The sequence below is a fragment of the Macaca nemestrina genome, chromosome 7 (genome assembly GCF_043159975.1).
Source record: "Macaca nemestrina isolate mMacNem1 chromosome 7, mMacNem.hap1, whole genome shotgun sequence".
Classification (NCBI taxonomy): domain Eukaryota; kingdom Metazoa; phylum Chordata; class Mammalia; order Primates; family Cercopithecidae; genus Macaca; species Macaca nemestrina.
In genome coordinates, this window is record NC_092131.1 from 33,054,308 (window position 1) to 33,076,790 (window position 22,483).

The window sequence follows — 22,483 nt, forward strand, 5'->3', positions numbered from 1 at the left end:
AAAACAATACATGTGAAATGCTCAACACACTTCTAGAGCATAGTATGTGCTCAGTAAATGTGAGCTGTATTACTGCTCAGCAATCATAAATTGTTAGTAAAGTCATGAATTTGTACTGCTTCACAGTGAAAAAGAATTCTTAGCTTAAGAACATCACTGACGTGTAACACTGACGCAACCATAAAACTTAGCTTTAAACTATGTTAATATAGTTTGAGAAGAAAACCCAGCTAAAAAGCTTTGTGCTATGAAGTTTATATGCATTTCCTCATTTACTTTTTAACTACAACCCCATGTTGACATGTTTACTTGACAAATGGCATGACGACTATTGCTGTTTCTTGGTTGGTTGCTCAGACACTGACCTGCTTTTTCCTTACACAGGGGGATACACTGCGTTTTTTTTTTTTTTTTTTACGGAGTCTTGCTCTGTGGCCCAGGCTGGAGTGCAGTGGTGCAATCTTGGCTCACTGCAAGCTCTGCCTCCCAGGTTCAAGTGATTCTCCTGCCTCAGCCTCCTGAGTAGCTGGGACTATAGGCACACACTACCACGCCTGGCTAATTTTTGTATTTTTAGTAGAGACGGGGTTTCACCATATTGGTCAGGCTGGTCTTGAACTCCTGACCTTGTGATCCACCCACCTCTGCCTCCCAAAGTGCTGGGATTACAAGAGTGAGCCACTGCACCTGGCCTACACTGCAGACACCCTCTTAATTAAAAACTCAGTGGCTAATGTGGTATTTCTAAAATTATGCAACTTGCCATCTCTAACCACTGCTTCTTGGGGCTGTATCTATGTCCACTGAGTAGACTAGTCTTGGCTTGCATATTTTCTTAACTTCTGTACAGTTATTCAAAACATCTCTGTAGTTGTTCCACTTGTTAAAAGGGGCTGGTTCATTGCTTTCTTGAGTTGGTGAGGCGTGGGGAGGGAAACATAACTGGAATCTTGGTTCCCCCCGACCCTTAACAGTTAAATCTATATTCAGGATTATTTTTTCAAAAAGATGTTTTTTGTTGTTGTTGTTGTTGTTTTGGGGGATACAGGATCTTGCTCTGTCACCCAGGCTGGAGTGCAGTGGCAAAATCTTGGGTCACTGAGCTCCTCCACCACCTCCTGAGCTCAAGGGATCCTCTCCACCTCAACCTCCTGAGTAGCGGAGACTACAGGCATGCACCATCACGCCTGGCTATTTTTTGTAGACATGGGGTCTCACCACGTTGCCCAGTTTGGCGTGGAACTCCTGGACTCAAGAGATCCGCCCACCTCAGCCTCCCAGCGCTGGGATTACAGGTGTGCGGCATCACACCCGACCTGCTTTTTTTGAACGGAAGTAATCCAGCCTCCTTTCTGGTTCTTTTCATTTGTAGTCATTAATGTTGATTATCTTCTCCTCTGCTCTTTCATGAGTGTGGGATGGTGCTTATCAGAATATTTAAGGCTCTAAATGTCTTCTGGCTAGTCTGTTTCTACATTGTCTTTTTCAAATCAAGCTTTATGAGACAATGGGATTGTGAATGAAGTTTTGCTGACTTCTACTGTATTAAATTTCTAACAAAAAACCACAATTACATCAGGCAAAATGCATTTTTGATAAATACCCCAAAGTTGCTTTTGCTCAAGATTCCTATCTTGGCATTTAGATACTTCTTTTCACACATACTATTACTTCATTAGAGCTGAGCTTGCTGACTCTGAACCAATCAGAACAAACCCCAGAAACTCTTATTTCCTATAGAATTCTTGCCAAAAATGGTGCCCCAAAAAAGAATTTCTAAGGTAGGCAGTGGGATGTGGGTACAAGAACAGAACACAAATGCAAACTGCTTTGTTGATTGTAATTTATCAGCAAGTCCTGGGAACAGAAAGTGTAATAACACTGGACTTTCCTAAAATACTTTAATTTTGACATACTAGTTGCAAAGACAATTTAAATCCTCATGCCATGTGAATGGTAGACATGATTATGTATCCTTATGCTGTGGAGACAGTAATCACCTAAAAAATGTGAGGCAGGGTTTGACAGGTTGACTCAATGCTTAGAAAATGCTATTTAAAGTGACTGTTTCTATTTCTTCATTATAAAGCCATGCCTATTCAATTCAAACACATCAGGGCATTTCTCTGGGAGGCCAATAGTCTTCTTACTAAAGGACTTCTTTAGGACTAAAACGATATGACTATTTACTGAGTAGGTCTCAAATGTTCTGAAGTGTGGCAGAAAAAGAACTTCCTAGCATTCAATTTGTACCAACATTAAGATCAGTAACAGACTCTGACGCTCTGGGTGTATATTTCTCATTTTACTCCCTTCAAATAAAGCAAGTGACCATGCTTTAACTACTCAAAAGCATAGTTACTGAGAAAAGCACCAATATTGATGACCTCATGAAAAAAAAAAAGACTAAAAAGCCACTTCATGTTGCAAAAGCTATGCTACTTACCCCCTCAAAGAGGTAGTCCCCAACAATATAAAGTCCTGAATTTAAGGCATGATGGGACTACAAGCAAAGTGACTCATTCTATACTCATTCTCTTAACAGTTCTTCACATTCCTACATGGAGTTCTGAATCTTGATTATGGTGGCGGTGATTACATGAAGCTACATGAGATAAAACTGCACAGAACCAAACACAAATACATGAAGCTACATGAGATAAAACTGCACAGAACAAAACACACACACACGAGTGCTTGTAAAACTGGTAAAATCTGAATAAGCTCTGTGGAGTGTATCAACATCAACTTCTTGGCTTTTAAAAGTTTTGACACACACTTCTCATTGTATAAAATGTTATCATCGGGGATGGCTGGTTGAAGAATACACTAGGACTTCTCTGCACATTTTTTCTGCAACTTCCTATGAATCTGTAACTATTTCAGAACAAAAAAAATTTTTTTTAAATGAGAAATCAGAATCTTTGGGGAAAAGTTCTACTGAAGGAGTGACGTACTCTAAAGACCCAAAAAAGTCCACACCACCATAGAGTGTATTTATAAGGACGCTTACGCCACAAATAGAGATTATCTTAGGTATCAAAGCAGATTAATTTAGAGAGATACAATCTAGCTTACTGAAAATAGCAATTCTCATTTTGTTGAGGTTTGTTCCATTTTGTCTCTGATAACTGGAACTACAAACTAGTTCTGCTCTCCTTAAAATCAGAAAGGACAAGCCACAGAAAAATAATTTGTTCTGCCCGCCCACTGCACTTCTCTTCTCCCATCTACAACCTCCTCCACACACCAGATTTCTCCTCTAGCTTTCAAGTTTAAATAAAACTGGACTACAACTCATGTCTGTCTATCGTGAGGAAACTTCACAACAGAAAACGCCTAGGCTTGTTTTCAGGCCCACGGGCAAACATATGTTTTAGATTAAAAGGCATTTTAAATCTTGGCTTTATGAGCTCCCAAGAAGCCAAACTGTCCCTATGCCTAAGCTGTTCCCTTGGCTATCAAGCACCTTTGGAAGCCACATTAACTCTTTCAGGCTAGGTGGATTTTCTTTTGCACATTTAAAGAGTTTTATTAACAAGTATCCTTCCAACAACTATATCTTTCACACCTGCAAAGTTAACCAATAGACCAGGGCCTTCAAAAATTTTGCTTAAAGAACCCATCATCAGCTAGAGATGAAATAAAATTTAAAATCCCCTTTACCCCACCGGTTCTCAAAGTTGGCTGCATATTAGAATGACGTGGTGGCCTTTTAAAAAATTACCAAGGCCTGGGTCCCACTCCTAGATTCTGATTTAATTGCTATGATGTGTAGCCTGAGCTTTGGGAGTTTTAAAATCTCCCCAGGTCAAAACCACCACATGAGTGCACAACTCTTCACACTTTTCATATTTCATCATTCTTCCAAAAATGTATACATAGAGAAAGGAGTTATCATCTATTCGAGTCTTTTGGAATCTACAGAATTATTCCACTAGAACCTTATCAATCCAGGAGTTAATGCCAGCCTTCCCTCTGGCCCTGAAAATCAACACTGGGAATGCTGCCTTTCAGGTCTAGTAGAGGCCCTGTCAATGCACTCAGTTTCATATCTAGTGAAAACAGAAGGCTCAGGTGAGAAACAGAAAATCCTCAAAGTATGTCCTTTTAAATCAAAGCTTTAATACCCAAACAAACTACATCCTATTAAGAAAAGTGGGTGTTCCAGATTTCATTTTTTTTTTTTTGAAAGGGGCACAGAGCCAAAAACTGTATTTTCCAGGATCATTCAAACTTGTATGAAAAGAAGAGGTATGATGTAACAAAATATTTTCATAGCACCTCTGGATCCAAGTTGTCATAATTCCAAAGGGAGCAGAGAATGACTTGGAAAAAAGAACTTCATGATTAAAGATCATTTTCTCAATTGACATTTTACCTTCCCCAAGACTGAAAGAGCATCTATTCCAAAAGCGTATTGGTTATGAACTATCGCTACTGCTTAGAACCTATTTTGTTTATCCATATCAATTCCAAATCTAGATTCAAAAGGCAGAATTCAAATGAGGGCAGCATATAAAGCTGGAATTTTAAAATAACGAGAAAACAAATTTTTTTGAAACCCCCAATGTTAAATTAAGACTGTTTCTAAAACACACATGTAGATAATTATTAGGAGAACATAAAAGGAGAAACGGTTTCTCTGTAGCCCAGTAATTCCATTCTTCTGTATTTTCCCTAGGGAAATTTTGAAAATAAGCCTGAAAAAGGCATTTATAAGGATGTTCAATGCAACACTGGTATGACAGTGAAAAACTCACAAAGGAAAAAGTAATCCATTATACACATATCATGGAATATATACAAACATGTACGCATGTATATATATTTACCTATATATATATTTACATATATATATACGCACACACACCTGCATATGTATGTGTATCCAAGACACAGTGGGTCTGCAGAACAGTATGTAAAGAATATCAGTCATGTAAAAAACAGTAAAACTATATTTTTATAGGCAAGTACGTATGTATACAATACACACAAAAAGGTCTGAAAAAGCCACACTCCAAAATGATAACAGTAATTACCTCTAAGATTCAAGGTATTTGTGCTTACAGGGAAGAGGGGAGTGTTGAGCTTTATCTGTAATATTTCATTTCTTAATAATGGAAATGAATTCACATCTTCTGGCTAGAATAAATGAATCCGAAAAAGATGATGCCCAGAAACACTTTTAAGAAATTAAACATAATTATACCCACCTTAGCTGTGACAGGTGCCAACAAAGCTTTAGTGACACACATCCTCTTTCCTCAGTGGAAATAGTAGAAAGCAGTGGAGGGTTTAGAGCAGAAAATTCTGATCAAATTTGCATCCAGGTATGGCCATTCAGCTGTTCCACTTAACCAAAGGGAATTCTCACTGTCTTCTTTTCCTGGGATAGGTATGTGCCCACTATTTAACTGTATACACCCAAGGTGCTTACCTGCAACTTGAGAAACGGAAGCACTGGAAGGATGTCACTCAAAAGGGGTAGCAGGGAGACAATATTCATGCTTCCATGTGAAAGCCAGCAATGCACAAAAATCAACCCACTGCAAATTCAGCATCAGTATATTACATATGTATTGCCACTTGGCTCAATGAAGACAGAAACGCTTTTCCAAAATACCAGTAAAAAGGTGCTGCTCAAAATATTTATATGTAATACAACCTGATGTTTCCTTTCCTATAAATATCTTCTTTGCCATAACTGTCATTCAGACTTGTTATCATCCTTTAATGTCAGAAAAGTCCCAAAATGACAGCCTATTGGTAACATGTGGCTTCCAGATGTGATGTTTCTACTGTGACTATTTCACATAAAAATCCAGACTTCTACTTCATCTTCATCTAGTAACAATGGGTCTACCTTTCTTCATTCCAACCACTGGCTGGAGAACTGTCCACTGAGACAGGACAAGCACTCTGCAACATCCCAGCCTCCACCATACCCTACTGCTTCCTGAACCCTGAGACTGAGAGAGTCAAGTACCCTGTTTTATTCTGCTTCTGCTGTTGTTTTTCTCACAGTAAAGAAAAAATAATACTGTACTTACGTCTCTACCAAAGGCGGGAAAACTGAGAGTGCCAGAAGTTCTGAGAATGAGAAAGAGTATTTTTCCATAAGACTGAAGACTATTTCTACATGTCTAATCTGCAAACAAACTATGTTTCTGTTGAAAGAATACAACTAAATATATTATGAAATTACTGGCCAATTCTCTCATTTACAGTATCTTCCTCTCTTTTGAAGGCATTTGAATTTGCTATGCCTTAAATATGGATATGCCACCAGCTGGAAGATACAGAGGTAGGGAAAAAGCAAACACATGAATTGGTTTTATAAATTATACATATATGAACCTACATTAATTTTATACTTAAAATTCACCAGGTCATCAACTCTAAATATACTTCTTGAGTAGCAACTATATGTAACAGATACTGCATATTATGTGTTACAAGGATGGAAGATGAGTAAAACATAGTTCTCACCTTCTAGGAGCTTGCATGTAAGTGGGTAGGGATTGGGGAGAAAGATATATATGTTACTCTACTAGAAAGGCAAATTAAGAGAAGACGGTAGGACACGCACAAACAATGCCTGAGAGCTGGGAGGGAACAAGATGAGGAACAGATTCAGGGAGGCAGTACCATGAGAGCTGGGCCTTGGGATACTTTTCCCCAACACCAATCTTTTTTTTGGTATGGAGTCTTGCTCTGTCACCCAGGTTGGAGTGCAGTGGCACAATCCTGGGTCACTGCCTCCTGGGTTCAAGTGATTCTCCTGGCTCGGCCTCCCAAGTAGCTGAAAATTTTTATAGCTTTAGTAGAGATGGGGTTTCACCATGTTGTTCAGGCTGGTCTCAAACTCCTGACCTCAAGTGATCCACCTACCTCGGCCTCCCAAAGTGCTGTGATTATAAGCATGAGTCACCATGTTTGGCTTTTTTTTTTTTTTTTGAGATGAGGTCTCACCCTGTCACCCAGGCTGGAGAGCAGTATCAGCTCACTGCAGCTGAGATTTTTGTTGCCCAGGCTGGTCTCAAATTCCTGGGCTCAAGCAATCTGCCTGCCTCAGCCTCTCAAAGCGCTAGGATTACAAGTGTGAGCCACCATGCCCAGCTGATAATGATAATATCTAAAGGATGAGAAAAGCAAGGCAGAAACAACAGAAACCCTGGGGAATAAGTCACACAGTGTAGCTGCAGTGTAGTGCACATGAAGTAAGGATAGGGCAAAAGGAAGCTGGAGAAGTAACTGGGATCATGTTACTGATAGACTTTAATGCCAAGTTGATGAATTTGTTCTTAAAAAGATGAGGAATGGGGCACTACCAAGTGAAGCAAGTAAGATGCTCATCACTGGAGTGAAAGCAAATGGACTAGTTACATAAGAAATTACAAATTAAACAAAATAATTAATACTTCTGTAAGCTATTTGCATAACAATACAATTTTCTCTACTTTGTGGAGAAAACTCCACTGCTCTTATACAATCATTGAATCCAATATTCTGTTAATTTTCAAGCTTCTATTATTCATGAGAATTACCCAACTAAGCAGTAAGCGTTTCAGAGGGATCCTAGGTATATAGCTACCTTATACTTACAAGAGTTTAAGGAAGTTGGTTCAGAAGTAATCACATCATTCCTGATAGTCATATCAGAATGTATTTCCAGGTCCACAGAGTTTAGTAAATACATACATGGGCACTTGCACACGACACACACAATAAAGGAGAACTCATTATCCTAGAATTTATGAAGGTCTTCATAAAGGAGGTATTGTGGTTAAGAAAAAAGAAAGTACCAGGTTATGGACCAGGAAACCCAAATTCTAGTCTTGTTTTGCCACTGAGTAACGGTGAGACTTTGAGTAAGTCACTTCCCTTCTTTCAGTCTCAGAAACCTCATCTGTAAAACAAGAAGGATCTCACCAGAACAAACTCTAAGGTCTAACCACTTCTCTAAATATCAAAAGTTTCAAGCTGGCAGCCCACAAGTCAGATGTGGCAGGCAGGCTGTGCGGGCTAAAGCACTCACAAACAAAAAGAACCTCATGCTGAAACACTGGAAGATCTCACATAAAAATACAGATTTTTCACATTTTCTTGAAAACCCAGGGAATGTGGCAATATGAGACCTACACCCCCACATGGCCACAATCTGCTATGGCTGAGCAGGTGCTGCCCCCAACTGACCTGACCTATCTAGTTGTCTAGTTTATCAGTCTCCACCCTCTGCCTTGCTCATGTTACCTGCCTGAGTCTGTGACCCTTGCCATACACATAGGAAACATTCCCTGTATTTACTCACTCTACAGCTGTATGAGCCATGCACTGAGCCAGATGCTGTAAAAGAAATAAGCATCAGACATATCTACTTGAGAAATACAAACTCACTGTCAGAAATAACAGATTTGAGAGTGGAATTTCAAGTTATGGCAGAAGATATTATTTCAATTTTTCAAATATGGTAAGAGATGGATCTGCAGCCTAGATCAGTATTTTCAGGAAAAGGAGTATGAATATTTGGTAAAAAGTTCAAGCTTCTTAAGTAGAAGACACAAAGTCAAGCCTTTCCCTATAAACAATTAAGTCCACAGGCTCTTTGTAGATCACAAATGCAAGGCACTGCCCGCAGGCAAAGGGCTGTTGATGAATGCAGCAGCTCAGCCCTGTAAGGATGCTCCTTTATTATTTCAAACGTGAAAGCAACGGACCTGAAAACTGAGATCTGATCAGTCACTGAGGTGCACGTGCATATAAATATCCAGGTTCTGAGAACAGTGACCTAAGGTATTAACTCTCAGTCATGTGTGGACCAGGGGATCAGCAGAGTCTCTGGCCATTCTGGTTCTCTAAGACACATCATGGTTCTTTGCTTTGTCAGACTCCTATCATGCAGGATTTTCCAGGAAACAAGATGTGTCGTCTTCATCTCATTACTGTCATACTGTCTTGATAGTAGTTCACCATTGTGCTGTGCTGGTCCTTAAGCGCTTGTCATTCTTTGAGTATGTCTATGAAATGATGCCATTGGTATTTTCCTTCATTGCTAGAAATCAGGCAAGTACAGGAAGCCGCAGAACAATTGAGTATATATGAAATTCATAATTTATAACAGCAAACGAAAGCATGAATACCCATTAATAGAGACCTTGTAAGTTAAATGATAGTAAAGACATAAAATATTCTGCAGCTGCAAAAGAGAATGAGCTGGAAAGTTACTCAGTAATAAAAAGGAATAAGCTATTGACACACATAACAACTTAAATGAATCTCAAGAACATTACGCTGAGTGAAAAAAACCAAAATGCCAATCCCAAAAGGTTACATACTATATAACTTCATATTTATAACATTCTTTAAATGACCAGATTATAAAAATGGAGAACAGATTAGTGGCTGCCAAGGGTTAGAGATGGTGGGGTTGGGGGAATAGGAGAAAGTCTGTAGAGGGTGGTTACACCAACCTACATATATGAAAGAATTGTATACAAATATACCCATACCATATATTCCATGCTATGAAAAGAACAGAGATGCAGTTGAAACAATTTCTGAAAATTTTCAGTAAACCTCTTTATATTACGAAGGTACCTTTGGAAAACTAAAGAGGGAGATGGGGAGGGGAGAGAAAATGGGAATATTTTATGTATGATCTGAATGAACTCTAAAACATACTGGTAAAGGAAAAATAAGGTGTTGTGTGTTCAAAAACCAGGTAAAAACATTAATACTTAATGCTTATCCACACAATTTTTCTCAATTAACACTGGTTGCCTCTACAGATGGAGTCATGGGAGGCTGAGGGTTGACACGGATGGGACGCCTGAACCTCCTGAATTTTATACCTTTATTCACAAAATTACTTTCTTCTTGAATATGTGAAAATCAAGGCAAATCAATGATTCTGTGCCCTCACCTTTGTTCATACCTGTGGTCTGGCAACTACTTTCTGTTACTACTCAACCCCCTGTAAGTACTAAATTACCTTTTGCACCCAAGCCTCTCAAGCCTCCATACTAGTTCCGAAAATCAATGTCACTGGTTACCTGAAAATGCTTCTGAGTAATTACTCTTTCAACACACTGTACTATTACATATGACATAGCTCAGTTTATGATAGCTGACTATAAAACATGACAACTATCTTCAAGCCAGCTGGATATTTTGAATTTCAAAAAGAACATGTGAGAACAAATCAAAACGTAACGATGATGATGACTACTGATTTTTGAGCTTTTACTATGTGCTCAGTACTGTGCCAAGTAGCTTACATACATTATCTCAATGTTTAATAGGTGTGTTGTGTTATTTTCATTTTATAGGCAGGAAACTGAAGCTCAGATAGGTTAAGTATTTCATCCGGGCATGGTGGCTCACACTTAAAATCCCAGCACTTTGGGAGGCTGAGGTGGGCAATCACTTGCGCCCAGGAGTTCCAGACCAGCCTGGGAAACATGGTAAAAACCCGTGTCTTTAAAAAAAAAAAAAAAAAAAAGGCTGGGTGTGGTGGTGCACACTTCTAGTCCCAGCTACCTGGGAGGCTGAGATGGGAGAATCACCTGAGCCTGGGAAGTTGAAGCTGCAGTGAGCTGTATCTAGCTTCACTGCACTAGAGCCTGAGTAACAGAGTGAGACCTTGTCTCCAAAAAAAAAAAAAAAGTTGCTTAAGGTCATACAGCTTCTAAGGGAAGAACCTGAACTTGTACTAGGGTCTGTCAATACTAAAAATGAGAAATCATTTTCCTTCTATAGCTTAGTAAAACTTACCTCAGCTGAGAATCTGTTGCTTTTACAATCCTAGTAATTAAGCCAGGCTCTAGACACCTATTATCAAAATATCTGCAACTTGCAGTTAGCAGGATACAATACTTAACACAAAAACTGAGGGGGCTCCAAAATAAGAAAGCCGAAGTTGAGAATCTTAGTCAATCCAATAAAAAATTTAATAGTTGATCTCTAGATGAGATGGCACCTACTTTGGTTTGCTCAATGATCAAAACTCTTTCACAAGGAAAATACATCCAACCAGAAAATTTAAGATTTTATCTTTGTCAATAAACTTCTGGATTGAACACTGATATCTGAATCAAACTCAAACTTCTAGAAAATTATATGAATCAGGTGTCAATAGACTACTTGTGTATTATTATTAATGGCTTCTGATTTCTGTAATCAGTCCCTGAATATTTCAAATACAGCACTTAACACTCAATATTCTCAAACAGAAAAATTTCTGGGTCTCATCTACTGAATTCCTCACACAGGAAGTTTACAAGTAAAGGTGGATCACTTAAGCAAGAGATTTCACTTTTAGTTTAAAATGTCTGAAATCATCTTTACAGAGCTGACCAAAAAAAAAAAAAAGAAAAAAGCTGAAATACCCACCAAGGTATCAGAAACCTTCCCGAACATAAGATTATTTTAAGTAACATGACACCACAAAAGATTTAAAATAAAACTCATATGACTAAAATCAGCAACTAAGAGAAGAAAAACAATGTTAATAAAATTAAAATTAAATGCTAGCAAATAATGGAATCCAAGATTGGTCCTCTGCATTTCCAGGGCACCTCTTAACAAACTTAAAATATTTGTATTATCAAGGCAGTTTCTACCCACAGCAAATTTCTTCTTCAAGGTACCTGGGACTTTCTATTCTACTCTGCTTCTAGTAGTAATGTAAGTGCAAGAATTTTGTTAAGCCCCACATTGGACTAGCAAAATCAATTATCAACTGGCTGTCTCCATTACTCTTTTTGGTGCCAAATCTTTTTTCATTAATCCCCTTGCATGAAGGTTGTTATACCCATTTTCTCAAGTAGGAGCACTCTATGTTCATTCTCTAAGGTCATGTAATCAATATCTTCTGAAAACTGGCAGAGGTCCTTTCTGACTCTGTTAACTCTTCCGCAGCTCCCCACCCTGCCCTGGTATAACAGAACAGACATAAAGCCATGGCTGTAAGGTGAAAACACATACAGGCAAAATTACCCATGATTCTAAGTGATTCACGGGTAATCACCACTCATTTCACTGGCATTCTGACTACTGTCAGTTAGAACGTCACAAGGTTAAGGACAACTGAAATAAAGCATCCTACAGAAGAACATATTGGCCTCCATTTCGTCTGAACTAGAGAACACATTCTAGAAGTTTTGTTTTTGATGAGAATAGGCATTGGGTGGCTTTAGAAAGTAGTAAACGAGTCTCTGTACAAATAATAATTCTATTTGGCTATTTTGCGACATATCGTCACTCAACATAAAAAAGGCGGTTGAGAAAGGTCAGTACACAGAAATATATTGTAGGCCAATAAGCAATCAAAATAGCTTATTAAATACTGCAAACAGCGGAAGTTATTTAATGTAGCAATTTATACATTCAATATTGACTTTTAATGAACTTAAAGTCTCTTTTGCTTAAAAATTCAGATTTTCAGGGAAGATAAAAGTACAGAAAGTTGTTAGAATTTCCATTAAACTGGGGTATTCAGTACTATAATATCAATTTGTTGAACCCAAAGAGATACTGTTCAAATGCTACTAAGTATTAGCTCTATTCATACAGTCTTTAATGTAGGTCATAAAACTAAAGGATTTTCATCTGTGGCCTGAAAGAGAATATTTCAAAATATTGAAGTATTCAGTGAACACATTTACAAATTGCTGAGTTGGATTACAAAATGGAAATGATGCTTGAGGAAGAAGGCTCATCTTCTTTCACGCTAAAAGATGACTTTTTTCTTTGCAGGATGTTTAAAGAGAATAATATTTGGGTTTTATCTCTGTATGTTTCTGGGTTCCACCTGGTATTAACCACAAGAGAGGAAATTCTGTGCAGAAGGCCATGCTTTCCAGTAGTGAACAATCTGGCAAGAACTTGAAAACCTGACAGGCTTAAAGGTTACATGCCAGAGTGCTCTGCGTCTTTATTACTCTTTCCCTGCAATCTTCATTTAAAAATCTACAATTCAAGTTCAAAGTAAGGCAACAAGCTTGAGTTCCATGGAATACATCAGTTCTGTCTACCAGGAGTCAAAGCCAGATCAGGAAAAAATAAAAACCTAACAGAGTATAAAGGGAGAAAGTGAAAAAAGGAAGAAAGGAAAGAAGAGAGGGAAGAATAGAGAGGATAAAAAAAATTTTTTAAATAAAGCATCATGTTACAGAATGGATATGCTCCAGGGAACTGATGAATATTTGAACTTAAGGTTCATCAGTCTTCAAGACACAAAGATAGAGAAATAAATCAGCTATAAAACAAAGATGAGTGTTTTGAACATCATTTGAACCCTGTGTTTTACAACATGTGCTACGGAATCATTGAGCCACATAATATTCAATTAAAAAGAGGTTTTGGGATGTTCAGCTAGCATTTAATTAGGACATACCATATTTAAAAAGCAATAAAAATAAAATTAAGAAAACAAGAGAAAAGGGCCCATGCTGTATAGCCCATGAATCTCATCGGCTTTATCATGAAAGTTTATTGTTTTTAATCCTAGTACAATCAGCTACCAGTTACATACAGTAAAAAACAGAAACAGCCACAAAGCAATGATGATAGAGATAGTCTGTGACAATGTACAGTGGAGGAAATATTCTCTGTTGGAATCCTCCAGCGGACCCCCACCTGGCTTCAGCAGTTAAGCTATCACTCCCTCCCTCCCCAAAACAGTTAAAAGAAAAATTAACGTCTTGCTTGGGCACAGCAAGATTCTAATACCTCTTGGGGACACTGGAGAACTTTAAAAAAACTAAAGCAGTAGAAACAAAACAATAACTGAAACGTGGAAGCAAGGTGACACACAAAGAAGCTCCGTGAGGCCTTGGCTTCAGATCACCTCAAAGCGAACCACCTGGAAAGAAAAGAAAAGGCTGTCACACCTGGAAAGAACAGGTAGAAGGTTCAGTAACCCTTAATATAACATCACTTCACTCCTTCCCAAATCTATCGAATTCAAGTTTTTCTCAAGGTTTTTATTTTTATAAGTGAGCCAGGTTGTAGAAAATGGCTTCCTTTTCTAATAATATTGTAAATGTTAACAACTAGCACATACTTACTCTTTCAGAACTATAAAATAACACAAGAAGAGAGCATTTTTAGCAAAGCATGCTGTCTTCTTTATCTCAAACCCTTTGAAGCAACCACACAGTAGGCTATTTATATGACTGTGTACTCTTACCTTAGAGGAATAATGACTCCGTTCAAAAACTAAGTCTCATATATATTTGGTTCGATTGAGGGCTTTTTCAGCCAGGTGACCACTTTCATCTGTGATCTTCTCCCAATCAGTCTGTCCGACCACAAAACCTATGGCCCTTTTCCTATCTGCATCCTTCTTCTCTTCCAGGTCTGCCCATCTGACCTAAAAAGAACACAGCATTAGGCTGAGCTTTAGGAAAAATAAATATGCAAAGAGCCCCCTCCCTCTCTGGACAGTCTAAGGGGTAGAATGACTCATCTGAAACCGCAAGCTTAAAAAATTAAAAACTAACCCAGGAAAATTGGGAAAAGTCATATATTTTAAGTCACAGAGAGAAAACTCTCTGGCCAATCCAAGTCCTAACCATTCCAGCTCCTGAACAGTTCAGCTCAATCCTGTCCTCTCTTTCTCCTCTGCCATTCCTTTTTATTTAATAATTCACTGACCTCATTTTTTTTCACCTGAAAGCAAAGCACGAATCTCTACCTAGTCTTCCTGTCTGTACTCACCCCCTCCAGATTCATGCTGCCAGAGTGAGCTTCCTAAAACACACAGTTGTGACTCATTTGCTTTAACTCCTTTCCCTACCTACCAGGTCAAGTCCAAGAACTCAGGTCCCTCTTGATCTGGCTCCAACTACTTTCCTGCAACATCTTTGGCCAGTGCCTATGGCATTTTATACAAACAATATAAACTTCCTTCTAGCACTCAGAGTGCATTGCACCATTTCTTGTCTCTGTAACTCTGCATATAAGTACTAGTCATTCTTCCTGAAATGTCTTTTCCCTAACCTTATCCACTTGGCATGAGTCCAGTCATCCCTCCCTGACTTACCCCTTTTTCCTTTGCCAATCAAATAATCACTGCTTCCCACAGTTAACTTCTGGATTTTGATATGTCTGCTTTTGAACTTCCACACTGTACTGTAATTATCCACTTACAGATCTGTCCTCCCTAACAGACTATCAACACCCTAGATCAGTAACTGAATTTTATTTATCTCTACACAGAAATATTTCTTGAAATTTAATCTTAGGGAAAACAGTAAGCTGGTATTACTACTTTCATTCATGAGACAGAGAGACCAAGAAACAGACTCAGCTGATATCCATGGCAAGATTACAACTACAAATACATGGATCAGGGATATTTCCTATTGGTATTCTGAGTTTTAAAATATATATATTCTTACATATGATTTTTTTAAATTTTTGTAATTTTTTTTTTTTTTTAAGAGTCAGAGTCTCACTATGTTGCCCAGGCTGGTCTCAAACTGCTGGGCTCAAGCAATCCTCCTGCCTTGGCCTCCCAAAGTGCTATGATTATAAGCATGAGCCACCATGCCCAGCCACATATTATGTTAATATGTTTTTAAAAGTATATGGAGATATACATACTCTGTAAAAGTTCAGATTCTTAAAAAGAAACTATGAATCTGTTGCTTGCACTACATGGTACCAAAGTCCACAGATAATGTATTTTAAACATGGCTTGTGATTTATTATCTGTGACAAGGAGAGGGAACCAGAGCATGGAAACATCATGCTCTTCACACTGGACCTGGAAATGCATTATTGCTCTAATGTACACTAATTACTATTTGCATGACTGGCAATGAAATAACTAGGCTTCTAACAGTATCACCTGGTCAAAGGGAGGAGTCACAGTAATAGCAGTGGGAAGAAACTGATAACACCTGACTTTCCAGAAAGTAGGTTTTTAGTATATAGAAAACCTATGGCTCAATGTCTTTCATGGGCCTTAGTAAGAAGCCTAATAAATAATGTGGGCTTCCATATAGAAAAATCTTTGGGCATTCTGCCCATCAATGCTGAAGTACCTATTTTGATTAATTCATACATACAGCCAGGCACAGTGGCTTACACCTGTAATTCCAGCACTTTGGGAGGCCGAGGCCGGCAGATCCCTTCAGCCCAGGTGTTCGAGACCAGCATGGGTAACATGGCAAAACCGTGTCTCTACTAAAAATACAAAAATTAGCTGGGCATGGTGATGTGGTGGGTGTCTGAAGTCCTAGCTACTAACGAGGATGAGGTGGGAGAATTGCTTGAGCCTGGGAGGCGGAAGTGACAGTGAGCCGAGATCACACCACTGCACTCCAGCTTGGGTGACAGAGAGACCCTACCTCAAAAATAAATAAATAAATAAATAAAATCCATATATACTCTCTTAGCGCCACCTAGGATCAAGGATATACATTTTAGCGAAAGATCATTACGAACTAAGTTTTGGGCATTTATGTGAAAACACACTACTGTGCTGAGGATGCCATGGGAATGGATTTAAATTTGCTGTGGGCTGGTTACTTTTTCTTTGTTCAGTGGCCACAGTTTGCCCCTTACATGGTAGGATTAGAAGAAAAAGTGTGTAGTTGTTTTTGAAATCAGTAGTATGTTTGCGAATAAATGCCCAAGATTTTAACATTGGAATTCGGCCAGGCACAGTGGCTCACGCCTGTAATCCCAGCACTTTGGGAGGCTGAGGCAGACAGATCACCTGAGGTCAGGAGTTTGAGACCAGCCCGGCCAACATGGCGAAACCCCATCTCTACTAAAAATACAAACAAAATTAGCCAGGTGTGGTGGTGGGCACCTGTAATCCCAGCTACTCAGGAGGCTGAGGCATGAGAATGGCTTGAACTGGGAGGCAGAGGTTGCAGTGAGCCAAAATCACGCCACTGCACTCCAGCCTGGCAACAGAGTGAGACCCCGTCTCAAAAAAAAAAAAAAAAAAAAAACCAAAAAAAACCAACAACAAATGAAGTTGGAATTAAAATATTTTGGAAACTACTGTATTTTGTTAATATCTCTAATTTATACTGATGCTGTAGTAAAATTATTTATTTACATGTTGAATTCCTCCACTGGATGTCAGCTCCTTAAGAGGACTCATTCATAGACTTCATACAAAGACATTCAACATATGGAATGAATAAATGATTACCGAACCACTAAAAATATAAGAAGCAGAATAATGACTTTCAGCTTGAAATGGCTTCTTAAATGTCAGTGTCCCTTTTAATTTTCCTAGAGGTACTTTTGCGACTTACAACATTTTTGCTGTTGTTTTTTCCTGTAAAAATAAAACTGTTATAATACAGAAAAATCTCGACTAGCACTCAAAGGTTTGAGGTCCTTATATTTCATCCACTGTCACTATAAATATTTCTAAAATACACAAACTCAGCAAACACACAAGGGAAATGTTCGCCTTTCATAGTCATCAAAGAAATACAAATTAAAGTCCAAGTAAGCTACCATTTTATACCCAAGCAAGCAAATATTTTAAAAGTAAATTATATTTTAAAGTCTAGCCATTTAGGCAAAATTCTAATATAACCAACTCTACAGAACCACCTTTTTCGTTATAGAGGAAGTTAATCCCAAGAACCCACCTGGTATCTGTAAAAAGCTGGATCACAGACACAAAGAAAGCCCAGAAAAGGAATGAGTAATGTACAGCATTCTGTATTCTTTACTACCTGTAGGATCTCCTTGTGCTCTAATGTTGATTTTGGTGAGTAGTTCAAGAGTTAAAAACTATCTGAAGTCAAGGTATAAGGCAGGGGAGGAGAGTTAAAGAGGAGTAACTTTAAAGAACTAGAATGTGCACCATTCAGTTCTCTTTGGTCACCTAACCTAACAAAATAAACTGCATGGCATTACATACTCCTTAGTGAAGACAGTGATAGTTACCTGAGTAAAAACAGATAAAATATTTCTCATTTTAGATTACTAATTGTTACCAGAACTACACTTTATTATTTGCAAGAAAGGGCCACTTCTGCCTCTGTTGGCTCCAGTCTTAAAACTTGAGTAAGAGGTATCATTACAAGTAGTTCTTCGGTGAGGCTGGGTGCAAATGGCAGTGGGCTCTCCCTTCCCCATCCCTTGAAGTTACACAAACAAGGGCAGGCTTTGGAGTATCTGCAGTATTTTAAAAAGTTTTGAAACCTGGATTCTTTGTAATAGTGCCCATTACAAAGTACACTAAGTACACTAAGGCACTGAGAAAATTCATTAAGAAACAAATACAAAGAAATGATGCATAGAGGTAAGTGATGCACAACCTCATTCTTAAGTAAATAAATGAAAAATGAGATACTATTTTTTTTCACCTATCAGATTATCAAAAGTTAAAGAGTTTGATAACAGCACTGCTGGTCGAAGTGTAGAAAAACAGGCAATTACTTGCATGTAGGTATTTAAAGAGAGACATACACACCACAACCTTCACGTCTGTACTGGCAATAAATGGAAACACTGTAAGCATCCATCAATAAAGATATTACGGTTTGGACATCTGTCCCCTTCAAATCTCGTATTACGGTTCGGATGTTTGTCCCCTTCAAATCTCATGTTGAATTGTAATCCCCAATATTGAAGGTGTTTGGGTCATGGAGGAGGATCCCTCATGAACGTCTTGGTGCCCTCCTAACGGTAATGAGCAAGTCCTCACTCTGAGTTCATATGATATCTGGTTGTTAAAAAGAGTTGGGACCCCCTCCCCTTGGTTCCTCTCTTGCCACGCTGGCTCCTCCTTTGTCTTCCATCATAACTGAAGACTTCCTGAGGCCTCACCAGGAGCTGATGCTAGCACCAAGCTTCCTGTACAGCCTGCAGAACAATGAGCCAAAATAAACCTTTTTTCTTTATGAATTACCCAATCTCCCATATTCCTTTATAGCTACGCAAATGGACTAATACAAAGGGACTAGTTAAATAACTGATTGTACAACCAAACAATGGCACACTAAGGAGCCCTTTAAAAAGAATGGTAGGTCTGTATATGCTTATATAGAAAGATCAAGATGGAATAGCTGAAAAAGACTTGTACAGAACAGTATATATGATCCCTTTGCTTTGTTATTTTGTTTTAAAGGATATACACATCTATCACTTTTACTGAATTCAATATTTATGTAAAGACCTATCTAATGCCCTAGCTTCATTTCTCTATTCCCTTTCATAGCAAAACTTCAAAAAGTTGCCTACATATGCTGCACTGTACTTCATCATTTCTTATTCATTCTTTAATCTGCTCCAAACTGGTTTCTGCCCCCTCATCACTGTAGACTGATGACAAACTACAATCATCAGTGACCTCCATGTTGCCACATCTAGCAGTCATTTATCTGTTCCAAACTTACTTGTCTTTTCCGCATCATTTAAAAACTGACTACACTCTTTTCTTCTTGAAACACTTAGCTCTATCTGAACTAAATTTTGGAGTCTGGCGTCCTATTGCCTTTTCCATTTATACTTTTTCCTTGGGCAAGATCATTCAGTCCCATGCTTCTAAATACCATTTCCTGAAATTTGTTAGTTCAGTCTGATCTCTCTGGTGAATTTTGTACTAATAAATCCAACAGTCATTTTGACATTTTCACTTACACTTCTAACTTAATTAGAAGAAAAATTAGAATTTCTCTCACAGAACTTAAATTATTTCTCTCAGTTCCAAAAATCATGACTTATGACTCCCTCAGTTTTCTCTCTCTCACTAAATGGCACCACATATATGCAGTGCTCATGGCCAGAGTACCAAGGGGTCACCCTTGATTCTATCTACCTTTGGACCCTGCACACTCCATCCATTAAGAAGTTCCACAGGTTCTCTTCAATACCCTACTCTGTACTTGGCTTCTTTTGCCCCATGACAAAATGGCACAAGTGACTGGCCACTCCCAATGCCTTTAAGGTTAACGCACTAGCCATGTGAGGTTCTGTTCTCCAATTTTGCAAGTTACTTGTACATTTTGATGAGGTAATTTATAAGGTATGACTCCTTTTTGGGAAGTGTAACATGACATAGCGTAAACTAAATCATTTTAAAAATAGCATTCATGTGATTATCTGCCTGTAACTTCCTAAAACCAGATGCCTAAATGGGCCCTTCATTTGTTGGCAGTTATTGACAAAGTCTCTTACCCTCTTCTTCCCAGGCTCAGAAGCACGAGTATCATAATCATCGGGGAGCTGAAGATAATCCTCCATTCTGCTGGCAATGGCCTCCCAGTCACGTTTCCTTTTAGTACCAGTCCTCAAGCCATCCAACTTGTCTGAGGGACAAACACAGAGCCGTAGCATTAAGGAAGAGTGTGAGTTTGCACACGACACACACACAGGGGAAAAGAAGGCTGGAACACTTTCAGAGGGCATATCCACAATTTTGAGTGCAGCATCACTTGCAGATCCAAACTATCTTCTTGGCTGAGATAATATCAAGTTCTGTGCCAGAATTTCCATTGTTTGGTATTCACTCTGGTAGCCATTATGTTTATGATGTTGGTTTAAGAGCAAATATGGGCAAGAAAAGGCACTTGACTCCTGGTCTCCTTGTCCTCCCACCCACCATAGCTCTCATGTTCTGATGGCAAATGCAAAGTTGGGCTTTTCCAGACAGTGTCTTCCATTCTTTTTTTCTTTAACACAATATTAACACCACCCATTTCATCTGCAATCATGTTTGATACTGTGTCATATGAAAAGCAGGTAGTACCAAGAACTTAATGAGCCAAGCTAACGTTTAAGGTTTTAGATGAACAGTTTTTTTTTTTTTTTTTTTTTTTTTATTGCTGTGAGTGCATTCACCATGAATTAATGTTCATGAATAAGCTGACTATATGAGATCACCACTTTCTTTGCTCATACTATGAAGCTGACCATTCTGAGGCTAAGGGCTAGTCAGATAATTTTACCAGACCTGATAATTCTTTCTGAACCCTGAATCTGAGAGGGCTAGGCTTTCCAACAACTCAAAAACTATAATCAATTAATGAATAGGGATTGCAGATTCAGAAATTATGAGATATGAGTTTAGGTGTCTTAAAGAAGAACACGCAATGAAAATGTGTTGAGTCTTTTATTGGTTATTAATAATTGATTTTGAACGCTACATGTAGGATATTATGAGTTATATACATTTTTTGCTACAATGAAGCACTAAACTTCTGAATCATCTGAAGTTATATAAACACACTAGTACTAGGCAGGCCAATGAAGAAAAGCCTAAAAACTTCAGAAACACAGCATAACCACACTTCATTGAATTCCATAAAGAGTGTATATAATAAAAATCTTTTAGACACCATGTTGGAGAGAACTTGGTATGAAAAGTGCAGTGAAAGCAGTGGCAGAAAGGGTAAGTTTATGTTTCAAATATAAAAGTTTTACACACAACTGTTACAAGCTTTAAAAACCAGTAAGATTTTGCATTCGTGGCAAACTTTTTTGTTCCTAAGCCCCTTTCCCATAAAAGTGATTATCATTGAAAAATCAGTAAGGCAAACTGCAACAGTTTATAAAACTCACAAAAATTTTAATCATCTCATTTTGGCAAAATTTTAACATGTATGGATTCAAGAGATCCAGTCGTCTAATCTCTGGAATCACATGCTATACCAAATGGCTCTATCTACGTGTATATGACGGGCCATATTATACATGATCTTAAAGAAGTGACCCCCTGACTGCACAGGGACACAGGTTATGGTATTAGAAAACCAACAAAGTCCCACAAACAATAAAACTGTTCTCAGTTCAACAGTGTACAGTATTACCAGAAGAGAAAGAAGCTCCAACACACTTATTGAATAAACCTCAAAGGATTTCCAAACTTAATACGATCAACTTTGACATTAACATACTTCAAAGTAAAAATTTCATATTTCATTTCCAACAACAGAGCACAGCCAGGCAGCAATACAGAAGGGCAGTGTGAAAACTGCAAGAACTTTTCCTCATACACTGGGTATATATGACAGGAGTTACAGTTGCAACATGGAATTTCAGAAGAGCATGTATTTCTAGTCTGAGCACCCTTGTTGAAATGTTTAATTTGAAATTTTATTGTGCAAATATGTTTAAAGTTTCCTTCTTGGGCTGAAGAAAGGCTCACACCTCTTCCACATGGCATACTGGAAACCAAACACACAGATGGATGGCATAAGGTGAGGGGAGAGAAATCTGGGGTTGTTAATTACAGAAAGACTGGTGTTCAATCCATGCACACTAATGATTTTCAGAGATTTCAAAAGATGAAGTTTTAAGATGAAGATGAAGTTTTAAATCCAACTTGGCAGGTCACAGAATTTTACCACATATTTGAAACAGTATGTATTATAGCACAACAGAAAAATTCCTTAGATACAGCTATGTATTTTCTAAATGTAAATGGTATTTCTGAAAATCTGTTCAAAGTAAACACAAGATTACGCACCTATACAAATAATAATTATATTCCAAC

General features: G+C 38.2%; 1 protein-coding gene across 3 annotated transcripts in view; it reads right to left on the bottom strand.

Moving 5' to 3' along the window:
- Nucleotides 1-7,258: 7,258 nt before the first annotated feature.
- The window catches only part of LOC105495818 (YLP motif containing 1), an 80,914-nt gene continuing 65,689 nt past the window's right edge, over nt 7,259-22,483 (bottom strand). Inside the window, exons 19-21 of one of the 3 annotated variants that reach the window (XM_071099841.1) lie at nt 20,167-20,297; nt 14,195-14,377; nt 7,259-13,867 (exon numbers count right to left, since the gene is read on the bottom strand). In XM_071099841.1, the coding sequence (XP_070955942.1) occupies nt 14,231-14,377; nt 20,167-20,297 (278 nt within the window). In that variant the 3' untranslated portion in view covers nt 7,259-13,867; nt 14,195-14,230. Of the gene's footprint in view, nt 13,868-14,194; nt 14,378-20,166; nt 20,298-21,081; nt 22,155-22,483 lie in introns of those variants that run through there. The other 2 variants (XR_011625726.1, XM_071099842.1) reach the window with 2 other exon arrangements.